Consider the following 13,025-nt stretch of genomic DNA (forward strand, 5'->3'; position numbering starts at 1 on the left):
GTTCCTGTAGTAATGGAAGCATAACAGAATGTGAAGACAAAATTCAATCAGTTTCTATTGCTGGAAATAACCCCAGAAAATAAGCAGAATCTAAAATTGTATTTAAGGGTTTATGAATTAACTGTAAATGAATTATCTGTAAAAATGAATCAAAACAGACAGTTCCACCTGTTGTGCTGAGGAAAAGTATTAATAGATTGATGAATATCTATCTGGACCGTGGTCTCTCCTATACCCTTAGATAAGCCATCAATAAAATAAATATCTACCTGTGGAATGGGATAAGGATGGACAATTTTTATAATCATGAATTCAGTTCATATGAGAAAAATCTCATAGCCTGCCAGTTGGATTAATGATTTCCTATACTTCCATAATAATCTGCAAATGAAATTTGAAAATCTGTAGAGTGCTATAGCACTCCAAAAAACCTGATTTTTAGTTAAGGGTAATATAATATACCAAGGATCAAAATCCACACAATTTTTGACACCAGGTGCTCCCCTGACTTACTAATTAAGCAAGTAAGGTAGGCAGTTAGTATTTTAGGGTACTTATAGTGTAAATAAACCCGTCCCAAGGGTTTAATCTTCTTGTGCTATAATACCTGTAGGAGACTATTTAGTTGGGGAAATAATTAAGTTTATAGGAAGTGGAGGATCCACATGATACACAAATGTCTCTTATAGTCTGGATTGAAATAGCTATAGTTCTTTTCTTGCCTCTCAAGATAGTATGGAAGGACTGTCCAACACCATTTTTCATTATGGAGTTTTAAATAGATTGTTTGGTGCACTGGAAGTACCCAAGCACAGCTCACGAAGCTGGGGACAACTTGCTAAATGAATTCTCTTTCCCTGCCATGCCCTAGTTTGCCTAGGTTATAAATTCATATATATATATATATATATATATATATATATATATATATATATATATATATCTTTTTCATAGGCTCTTCTAAGTCCTCATCAAAAAGTGGGGAGACTTCAAGATTAGAGTGAATGTCAAATTCCTCACCCCATGCTTCAGGATCATCTTCAGGCAATGGAGGATATATATTTAAAGGGAGCTGAGGAAGTCATCACTGGCATAGATATTGGTGGCGATAATTTTACTTTTGATTTTTGCTTGAATGGGGAAAACCTTCTTGTTTTGGAAATTACTTTAACTATGTAAAGATGTGTTACATTTGTTTATGCTGCATTTGTTTTATTATGTAAAAATGTGTTGCATTTGTTTCACCTTGTCTACCTAAGGCATCTGATTGGTCTAATAAAGAGTTAAATGGCTAATAGCTAGGCAGAGAAAGGAGGGCTAGAGGGCACAAAGAATAAATAGGAGGAGAAATCTCCCCTTGAGAGAACAAGAGAAGAACAAGAATGAAGAGAAGGCAAAGAGAACTCGGGCGAAAGAGAGGGAGATGCCCAGCGCTAGCCAGCCAAGCAGGCAGCTACCAGAAAAATAGACACAGAAGAAGCAGGAAAAGTAGGACAAATAGAAAGAAAAGGTAAAAAGCCTCGAGGCAAAACATAGGTGAGGAGAAACAGATTAAAATAAGAGCTAAGATATGGGTGAGTATTTATAACTAATTAAGTCTCCTTGTCATGATTTGGGAGTTGGTTGGTGGCCAAAATGAAAATGCCTGGTACACCTTCTCTTTTGCTTCTTTTACTAATTTTAAGGTTTGATCATCCAGTTTATATTCATCCAAGATATTAACTATTTCTTCCCCGTGATTAGTATTCTCCTTATCTTCCTTAAGCACTTTGATAACAGTCAAAAATAATGGACAAGTGACCCAAAATTGAACTTTTCACATTGTTTATATGCCTTTTCAATATTCTTTCAGACCCTATACCATAATTCTTCAATGAAATTTCTTTCTTCAAGAAACCAAGGATTATAATCTTAAACAACTTGCAAACAATCTAATAGTTGTGATTTGCATATTTATGCTCCTTCTTTCTTGGAAAAGTGATACACAAACTCAACATAAGGCAATGCCTTCCCTGGATTCCGCCTCATTGTTCTCACTCATCTCCTTCTGGAGGGATACCACTCTCTTATACCTGACTTTCGGTTTCTGATTCATGACACCACTTGTTTACTTCTCTAGAGGTGGTGGGACCTGAGAGAACAAAGGCAATAAATGAGGCAGACTGAAGTCTCATGCAATATCTAACTTTATTCCGAACATTAGACAATCTACACCCTGAGGATTAAGATCACCTAAGTAAAATTTTCATGAGTTCAAGCTGTCTATAATCACAAGGACAAGCCACACGTGGCAAAATCATGTTTTTCCATAGAGGCATGTAAATAACAAAAGCCAGTTGTAATGAATAATTGAAGTAAACTCACTCCTATTTGCTGCACCTGGAAGGGGCATGAAAGCACATGCGCACTCAAAGAACAATTCTGTGTGTTTGAAGACACTGAGGTCATAAGACTCTTGTTCTGTGTTCTTGAAGCAGTCTCACAAGCACTCAGAATTCCCCTCATATGTTTCCATTCTTGGACCAAGTTCTGACACACCCCACCTCTTATAATTTCGCACTGCCACACAATACCTCTTCCAACAAATAGCCTTTCCATTTAGTCTCCCCCGCTTGTGTGTATGTTTGTGTTGACACATTAAGTATGACTAGTGCCTTCTGCATGAGAACAAGTGGAACAACCCACTGAAGCATGAACATCTTACACGGAAGAGTATGATTCCCCCTCACCTAGCAACCCTTAGTGGCTAATAGCTCTCTAGGAAGGAGCAGGGCCCCAGAGCTCCTCTCCCATCCATAAAGAAATTTCACAGACCCACTCTTACATAGATTATATTGTAATAATAATGTCTTATTAAAATAAATATTGATAGGAATAATATGAGAAAGTTGGTTACCAGTGCAAAACTATATAAATATTATGAAATGAAAATTGTGTTAAATGTAACAAATACCAGCTTTTATCTGTGTCTTGGGGCTTATATTTCAATGGAAGGAATCTGTGGTTCATCTTGTTATTCTTTGCCTAGTATGTAAAGAAAAAGAGAAATGAGAGTGTTTGAAAGAAGGATGTCTTTTTATCTAAAACAGGGCAGGTTTGTGGGTATATTAGAAACTGCTGGTGTTAATGTGAATTATAGTCCTCCATCCACTCCAAGTTTAGTGCTCTATTAAAATGACAAACATACATTAAGAACTACTTTTCCTATGTCAAGTAGAATAAACGCCAGTGATTCTGGTTCAAGGTAATTCATTTCCAATGTAAAATGTGCATGTAGTTTAGATAGGCTACTGTTGATGTGAAAGCTACAGATCTCACTTCAAAGAGAATAAGAGATGTTTGTTCTGTATCCAAATTTGAATGACCATGGCCCAGGAAACATAAAGCTAGGTAGGTTATCCCCAGATCCATGTTCCCACATGGAAGCAGTTTCATGAGGTATTATACTACCATAACAAGGAAAGTCATAAATCAAGGCAATATTAAAATACAATGATAGGTACATCAGGTAAACATGTCACAGCAAGATAGGGTAATCTCCCCTATAAGCCTCAAATGCTATCTTGACCGTCTTAGCTTTGGGGTTGGTGGAAGCTAATGGTCTGCTAATTTAATAGATTCTAAAAGTTTTTTTTAATCTATTTTATCTATTAGTCACAGGATGTTAGTTCTGACACAGAAGTGGGCAATGGATGAATTTTCAGGTGACTAAAACTAGCACAACATACGGTAATTAGGCTTACAACATTGGAACTTGTAACATTGGAACAACAATTCACGTCACTGCAGTTCTAATCAGTTAATCAGTCTTAGCATATATAGCTTCTTTCCAAAAAATGCTCTTTCACAGTACATAGACTTATATTGTTAATGCATGGCACACACCAATCATACATATACAGATGAAAAATGTGGTTGCGTTGTTCTTTTAACATATTTTGATATTGCTAATAATATGCTCTCTCTTTAGAATAATTTATTTTTTCACATTATTTTTAGAAAGAATGGCAGTTCATAGCACCAAAATGTTTTGTAAGTGTAACATTCAAGGGAGAATGAGTGGTTTGGGGAGTACTATTAAGAAACGAGTGCCTTATGCCGGGCGTTGGTGGCGCACGCCTTTAATCCCAGCACTCGGGAGGCAGAGCCAGGCGGATCTCTGTGAGTTCGAGGCCAGCCTTGGCTACCAAGTGAGTTCCAGGAGAGGCACAAAGCTACACAGAGAAACCCTGTCTCGAAAAACCAAAAAAAAAAAAAGAAAAAAGAAAAAGAAACGAGTGCCTGTAAATAGATGTGTCTTGTTACTGATCTGAGATGGAAACTATTCTACTTCTATTAAAGAATTACTATCAAAGAATTACTTGAAAGCACAATGCCTTTGTGGCAGTGTTTGGTAGAGCACTGATCGGCTGTTCCAGGAGAGTGAAGTATGTGGTTTCTTATTCATACACAGCAAATACTCTTAATGATAAGTACAGTTTTGACCAAAACACCCAACTCACACTTGTAGTTATTCTAATAATAACAAGACAATCAGTCTTTCAAGAGCAGGTCCGGAGCACTCATATATTTCAGGATATCCTGCTGTGTATGATCAGATTATAGTAACTTGAGTTCACAGGTTTCCACCCTTGTGGACTGAGTGGGAACATGTGGAAAGTGTAGGGAGGAAGCTAAAGCCAGAAAACATGTACACACACCAGTGCCAGGAGGCACCAGAAGAGGAGAGAGGAGACAAGAATGCTAGTTAATCAAAAGCAGCTCTGAGGCAGGTTGCCCAGGCCCTGACTGACACATGACATTGATTAATCGATACACCACCCCAGTGTTTAACAAATGTTCCATACAAAAAGTCTTCTGTGATAGTGAACTTCACTTCCTTCAGTTTCAATTATTCCCATTTCTTTTGTTGTTTCTTTAAGAGCTAGACAGAAGTCAGTAACAAAACACTTTCTATTCATATACCTAAAGGGGTGCTTGTTTTTTCTGCCATGCTTCAGTGGTACCAAGGCAATGGAAAAACAAATGCTATAAAAAATTATCTAATCCCTCGTCAAAAAAAAAAAACCTGTTTAATTTGACTACTTAATAAATGATAATCTTTGGTATTGTGCTTAATGTTTATTCTTTGGAAATAAACTTCATTTCAACAGTGATGTGGAAAGAGTTATTTGGTTTATCTTACATATACATTCACAAGTAGAGAGAGAGTGTGGAGTGGGAAAGAGAGAGAGATGTCAGGTATATTAAACATTAACATTATTAATATTATTGATGTTAAATCTGGTGTTTACATGTATCAAGTATACTGATAAATTATATTTTTCATTATTGCATTTTGCTTTTTAAAAAAATACACAATGTCTGTGTGTGTCCACAATATTACCATGATACAATTCAAGATTTTGGACTGTTTTAATGTTAGTATATTTCACAAGAACCTCTATTTATTTTCTCTGCATCAAAAGCTTCCTTTTTTTCTGCCCCTGTGTACCATGCAGAAATTGATCTGCAACACATGTGGAGTCTCCAAGGATATATTTAAATTTAGTAATTTTATTGCTAACTGTGAAGTTAATCTGCACTGTATGCATTCTTTTCCCCAGGAAACTGAAGTAACAGTTCAAGCTAAACAACCGGATGTGGAAAGACTTCTGTCTAAAGGGCAGCATTTGTATAAGGAAAAACCAAGCACTCAGCCAGTGAAGGTAATGAAGCAACCTCTAGTAATTTCTATTACCACATAATGGGTTATACTTCCCCTGTTGTACACTTGCCATTGACAAGGTCTATTTATAATCATTGGAATGACTTGTAAGGAAATATTTGCCATACTACAATTGCAGAGGTAAAGCTGTCTTTTTGGTCAACATATCCTATTTATATAGTGTGATCTTAAGCCTATTAACAAGTCATTGCATTAAAGGACTCATTTCTGCCCTGGTGTGGTACCATCAATACAGAAAGTAGTACCACCTTCAAGGTAGATTAAATTCTTTGGGCTTTATTGCTTTGCTTGCCAGCCTTGATACTCTTCATGTTGTTTGGCTTAATTTACAGCAAGCCATTGCATCACACTGTCTGCATCAGCTGTAAAGAATCACAATATGGTCTATGACCTTTCCTTGCTCTCCTCTTCTATCTTTTGAAAGAAAAAAAAACATGCATTCAGGCTTTAGTACTTTATTAGGTCAGAAATTTTTAGTGAAATGTCATGTAATTGCATTTTTCTTCAGTAAAAAGCTGGCCTGAGTGAAAGCTTTCCACTTCCTTTCTTTCTGTGTGTATATTTTGAAGTCCAGGGTACATTTAATCACAGGATCTTACCTGAGAAGAGAAAGAGAAAGCTAGGTCAGTTACATACAAACAAACACCTAATCATTGTTTCCCATTTGCAAATGAGAAGCCAGTGATAAATGATAGATGTTAGGTAGAGTTTACCTTATTCTCTGTATCTGGCCAAAATTGTAATGGCATCCACTGTGATAAAGGTGCCTGAGAGCCTGTAAATGGCGGCTATTTATTGATCAGTTTTGGTTTCTCAGCTAATGTTGCTGGCTGAGATTTAGGGAGCCTTACAATCACATTCAAAACCATTCTAAAACTGTGCAGGTCAATAACCTCATTATACAGCAGCAGTTTGTCCTTGCAAATACCATTACCAGAACTTAGACCCTGTCTATAAGCTCACTGCTTAGTTTTCTTGTACTTGAGCCAAGGTTTAGTTCTTCAGAATTGTTTGTTTTACCTAAAGCTTACATGGGAATGTTCATTAAATAAATTTAAAGTTGGATTTTGAACAAAGTGATAAAACACCAGTTGCAAAAAAGCACAGATTTCTCTGGTAATATTAAAATTCATTTATTCAAGAATAAAAGTTTATCTGCTCCAGAAGTCCAGGAAAACAATTTACATAGTTTCAGGTTTGATATGATCCTTTTAAAAATAAAATAAGCCTTTTGGGGGTTTGGACTGCAGACTTAGAGGCAGTATTGAGAGCAGCAATTTCAAAAAGGTATACAGGTTAGTTAGCAAAGTGGTAATGTCTCCACAGTAGTTACCACAGAGACCCTCATTCCTGTGAGCCAAGACATAAACAAATGGACTAGTGGATAAGCATGGGAGTTGCTGCAGGTGTTATACAGGGAAGTGAACCTCTCGAAGAGATAAGAATGAAAACACGGTGAAGATTGATTTCGTCAGCCTGAATCAGATTTCCAGGAGTCTAATACCAGGTGGTTCATTATCAACATTTTTTTAATTTTTTGAGAGATTTTTCTATTCATTTTACATACCAACCACAGAATCCCCTGTCCTCCCTTCTCCCATCCCCAGCCCTCCCCAGCCCTCCCCCCAACCCACCCCCATTCCCACCTCCCCCAAGGCAAGTGGGAATGGGACCCATCCCTAGTGCATGAGCCGGCTTTTTGGAGCCTAGTGTCTATGTTGAGACAATTTGTGCAGCCTTGGTGCAGGAAGGAGGGGCTTGAACCTGCCTCAACTGAGTGTACCAGGCTCTGCTGACTCCCCATGGGAGACATTGTCAACAAATTTAAAACACAGTACAGTTTGGGAAAAGTTTTCCAGACAACAATCAATCCAATTCCAGGTATACAAGAAAGCTTAAGGTGTGACTACATAGAAACTCTTTTACAAATTATATGTGACCATGGGGGTAGGTTCTATAGCTAAAAGACCTAGAATATAGTGTGGTCTCTGATCTATAACATAGAGGTCAGCAAGCCATAATGTACTTGTGACATGTACCCTAAAGATGGGTAGTGGTTTATGGAGGGAAGAAGAGTCTGAGATAGCCATTCTGGGGAATTAGGGTGAGTTCTGGCTGTATAGCAAAATGGTCACCATGTAGTAAACCACCTCCACTCTGGCCTTTCTGGATGGAATCCAGGTATTTGATTTGTACCCCATCCATTGAGTGACATCCCTGCATGATTAACATTCCTGGTTCTCTTAGTGCATCTCTGTGGGTACAAGGACCTCTGTGCCTCCAACAGATAAGTCCATTCTATCTATTCATCATGGATGCTCAAAAACTTAATGCCATATGGGTATGACAATGAGTTGAGGTTTAACACCCTTTTTTATAAATCTCAAATGTGGATTTAATTTTGCTTTACTTCCTGCTTTTGCATAATACACAGAAAAATCCTTCCTTTAAGATGTAGACAATTTTGCTTTTCTCATATATAAAATAATCAAACTTAATCTCACTTCCACCTATACACTCAATCCCAAGGTTGATTTGAAATGAGAACTGGGCTCTATGGCTGGCTCTATCCCGTTCTGCTGTTTCCTTGGTGAAGACAATGGAGGACAGAAACACAAGAAAGAGCAAAGCCGTACAGCTTATCTTTTCCCTCACTTTTCTTAAAGCCATCTTGTTAGTCAATATTATTTTTTTCTTACCACTTTTCCTGCTTCCCCATTTCCTGTGTAGTCAGCTCATTTGGGAGAGGTAGAAATGGCGTAAAACCATGTCTACAGTTCCCCGATTTGTAGAGAACGCAGAATATCAGGTTAATAGGAATAAGGGGAATGACTGATTTGTAGGTGTCAGATATACAGAAACGATTGACTCAACATTTTGTTTTGTTTTGCCATACTAGGCATGGAATACTCAGGGCACTGTATGTGTTAGGCAACTATTCTACTTAAGAGACACGCCTTCTTATGTGGACCACCACCTGGAAAACACTCAAAAAATAGCTGCAGTTTTGTAGTATCCTGAAGCACTAAAATCTCACAAAAGTACTCTCACAGTTCAGAACATGACATCTAACAGTCAAGTCAGAAAGCTGTGAGGACTACTTAGATCTCTGCATAAGTTGAATGTTTCCTCTTTGAAGTTTACTGTTGGTTTTTCTGAAGGGTGATCCATCACTCTATGGGAAAAAAGCCATTTTCAACACTGGGCCCATATGCGGTATATTTTAAATTATGAAAATGCTCTATATTCTCCTTAATTTTGAACCTTCTTATGCATTTATTGGAAGGAAAACTGGTCTTCTCAGTCTGGAATACATTTTGATAAGGCAAATTTGTTTTGTATTACCTTTGAAAGGAATGTATTTGGAAATAACAAATAGTGGGCAGAGTGATATTCTTAGAAAGAAAAATGAGGGGGCTGGAGAAATGCTTACTGTTCTTCCAGAAGACTTTAACTTAGTTCCTAGGATCCATATTGAGTGATTCACAACTGTCTGTGATTCCACCTCCAGGCTATCTGACACCCTTTTCTGGTATACATGCACAAATAGATATATGCATATTTAGTTTTAAAAATAAGTATCTTTTTAAAAGAAAATCAATATTCCTCAAGGATATTTATGTAATATTTAGTTGTTTATGTAGATGGTCTGTCTACCATTTTCAGATTTTATCATTAAAGAAACATTGGAGAATGTCCATTTCTTAGGTGTCTTTTGATACCTCCACATTTTGTTTCAAAAACATTGTCTGGCTTAATGGCTATATTCCTTTCCTAAACTAAGTTGAGATTGAGACTTACTTAGTCTCCTCCCTGTTTTCTTCACTTTGTCAACTTTACTAGGATTTCTTTTGGATTTTCAAAAATGCAAGAGATGGATCAGAGGTTAAGACCACTTGATGCTCTGCTGGAGGACCAGAATATGGTTCCCAGCAGCCACTTCAATTGGCTTGCAATCACCTCTAACATTAGTTCTAGGAAAGTCTGATAACTCTTTTTGGCCTCTGTTGGTATCTGCAAACACATGATACACACACACACACACACACACACACACACACACACACACACACTTATACAAATAAATGAATGTGAAATAAAATAATTCTTAAAAGAGAATAAATGCTAATCATAATATTTGAACATGAGAATTAACCTACAATTGCAGTAGTCTTTTGAGAAAAATTGTAAACAAATTTTTTGACAATCATATGGATATTTTCAAGTGATGTGATATTTCAATATGTGCTATTGTTCATTCTACAAAATAACACTAATTTACAAATTTTGATTCTTCCACATTTTTCAGTTTTTTATTCAAATGCTTCATATGACAGCTGGGGATATAGAGTATTTGCATAGTATTTATGAAGGTCTGGATATGCTCTTTGAGTCCACATACAACTGATCATGCAAATATATGCCTGCAATCCAAGCACTTGGAATGGAAAGCAGGTAGATCAGAAGTTCAAAGTTAGCCCCAAGTATTCATTAGTCCCTTGACTATATGAGACTTTGTATGAAAAAAAATTAATTAAATCAAAAGTAAAAAAAAAATCAAATAAAACTGTTGTGAAATAATCTTTTTGTACATTGTGAAGAAATGTCACTCGAATTGGTCTAATAAAAAGCTAAACAGCCAACAGCTAGGCAGGATTTTCATGGCAGAGAGAACCCTGGGAAGAAGAAGGCAAGAAGGCAGAATTGCCAGCCAGGCATGGAGAAAGCAGAAAATTAGCATGGGCAGTAAAGAGTAAAGATAATAAAGCCATGAGGCAGAAAGTAAATTAATAAAAATAGGTTAATTTAAGTTACCAGAGCTAGTTATAAACAAGCTTAAGCTACTGACCAAGCTTTCATAATTAATAATAAGTCACCATGTCATGACTTGGGGTCTGATTAGTGGGACAGAGAAAGATTCACTACAAATGGTGTCCAATGGGAGGCCATGTATTTTCACATAAGACCTAAGAAATCTTAAAAAGTTTCCAAACACACAAAAATGGAGTCAAATATGGCTTCCTAATCCCACAGCCACTCGTGTTGTATAGAGACACTAGTCTCCCGACCAATGCCTGCCAGCATGCCATGAGATAACTTGTGTGGTGGTTTAAGATTTTGCTCATGCAGGCAGAAAAGTTTACAGATACACTGAGTAAAGCAGGTTCAGATGGAAAAAAAACCTCTAAATATGTTACAGTGTGCTTAACAAAGTGTGTAGGCTTAAAAAAAAGAAAAAAAATATATAGACAGTCAAAAATAAATAAATAAATAGTTTAAAAGTAATAAAGTAAAATCTTTAAAGAAAGAGTAAAGTAATAAAAATAAAGTATAAGCCATGTAGAGGCTGGAAATACACAGAGTCTGGATCCTGTATGTTATTTGTTGTCTTTGAATTTCTTGATTGCTGATGAACAAAAAGATAGCTGCTGAGAGATATTGGATTATGAAAACTGCTAAATTAAACCAACCTATATGTTTTGAAATGTCTTAACTTCAAAATAGAAGTCAAAATATATGTTACATTGCAGAAGAGTTTATGCTTTTTTTCCATGGAAAACAAAAGGCTGTAGATTCATTCAAGGTTACAGAGGATCTGGTTTGGTAAGGGATGACCCCTTGAAAATCCTGGGTACAGAGTTAAAGAAATAAACCTAGAAAAAACTGCAAGACAAATGACATATATTTTATCTGCTCAAACATAAATCAAAAGAATCATCTTTGAATGGCTTGTGTACAACACATAGTCTATATTTGTATTAATGCAGATATGTATGTTACCTTTGAAAGTTTTTGGTTTTTAGAGAAAGGGGACCAAATACCAATGAAAATGGGTGGCTCAGGTGATCCAGCCTCTCAGAATGCCTGTTTCAGTTTCCTCAGAGTTCTGCATCAAGAACAGCTTCAAGGCTGCTAACTAAGATGATCTAGCCTCACCGACTATTCTAGCCAGGACTTGACCATTATTACAATTTTCTCTGGGTCCCCCAAAGATGCAAGCACCCCCAAACAATAGGAAGCAGTCTAGAGAACACAACAACCACTTTCCCAAGAGGTGGGATGGTTGGTTTTTGGTCGTTCAGTAGGTGATGGATGTTTGTCATTGTTAAGGGTGGTCGGTTACAAATTGGAATTGGTATTGGTCATAGTGAGGAAAACAGCTGAACAAAGGAGAATAGATTCAGTGATGTAGTTTGGGGGAAAAAGTGGGTATAGAAATAATAGGATAAAAGGGTAGATTATTAAATCTACTTTTAAACTAAGAAAGCAACTTTTAGTCATGTTCAGTATGTTTCCAAGTTCAAACAGAGATATATATGGTCTTCAAACACATCAAAGACACACAGAATGTGGCATTTAAAATGTTTTGTTAGCATAGGGGTTTTCATGACAATGAATGGACACTGAAGAAGCTCCATATGGAGTGATAAAATGTGACAAAACTAGCCATTTGGGCAAGAAACTGCCCTTGTTTTGACTGCTGACAGAATACTATACAAACTGGACTGGCAAGATACAAAGAGAAATGACTGTTGAACTTTGCTAAGATAAGGAGAATAATCCTTCAAAATTCCCACTTCACAGAAAAATCTGTGAGACATTCTATAGGACACACAGCCAAGTGACTGCTAAAATTTGCCAAGACTAGGTGGGACAGTCCTTTAACATTCCTGCTTCATAAAACAGTCTGACAGATATACTAGGCATGTAGGCCAAAGATGAAATCCCCATCTTTACAGATGAACCAGATGAACCAGGCATCCAGATGTCTGTCATTTCTATAGGTTTGAAAGTGGCTTGCCCTGTTTACTCAGGTAATATTATATCCTTTTGGTATCCTTGATGGAGTTGAAGAATAGGTAGTTATAGTTGCAGAATTCCTTGCTTATAATAGAAGGTAAATTAGGTACAAAGTTTTGAACTCATCAAGATAGAATAAGTAATGGAGTATTTTCCCCAAAATATGCCAAATAGAAGTGGACTGGACATTGCAAATGTAATTTGTACTGACAATTGTTCTTATTGTATATAGTTTTACCATGCCTTAGTTAAAAACCTTTCCTTTTTATTAGACAAAACAGGGGAAATGCTGCAGAATAATCTTTTTGCATACTGTGAAGAAGTATCCCTAGGATTGGTTTAATAAAAAGCTAAAGGGACAATAGCTAGGCATGATTTGGAAGGGGACGCAGAGAAAACACTGGGAAGAAGATAGAATCACCAGCCAGACATAGAGGAAGCAGGAAAGCAGCATGGGCAGTACAGAGTTATGGTAATAAACCCACAAAGCAGAAAG

The 13,025-nt window shown here is 36.8% G+C and overlaps 1 protein-coding gene across 8 annotated transcripts in view; it reads left to right on the forward strand.

Annotated features, from left to right (window-relative positions):
- The window catches only part of Dmd (dystrophin), a 2,092,376-nt gene that overhangs the window by 1,391,021 nt on the left and 688,330 nt on the right, over positions 1-13,025 (forward strand). For all 8 annotated transcript variants that reach the window (XM_059250112.1, XM_059250109.1, XM_059250111.1 and 5 more), the window contains one exon: positions 5,607-5,708. In XM_059250112.1, coding sequence (XP_059106095.1) covers positions 5,607-5,708 — 102 coding nt within the window. The remainder of the gene's footprint in view (positions 1-5,606; positions 5,709-13,025) is intronic.

This window comes from Peromyscus eremicus, chromosome X (assembly GCF_949786415.1).
Source record: "Peromyscus eremicus chromosome X, PerEre_H2_v1, whole genome shotgun sequence".
Classification (NCBI taxonomy): Eukaryota; Metazoa; Chordata; class Mammalia; order Rodentia; family Cricetidae; genus Peromyscus; species Peromyscus eremicus.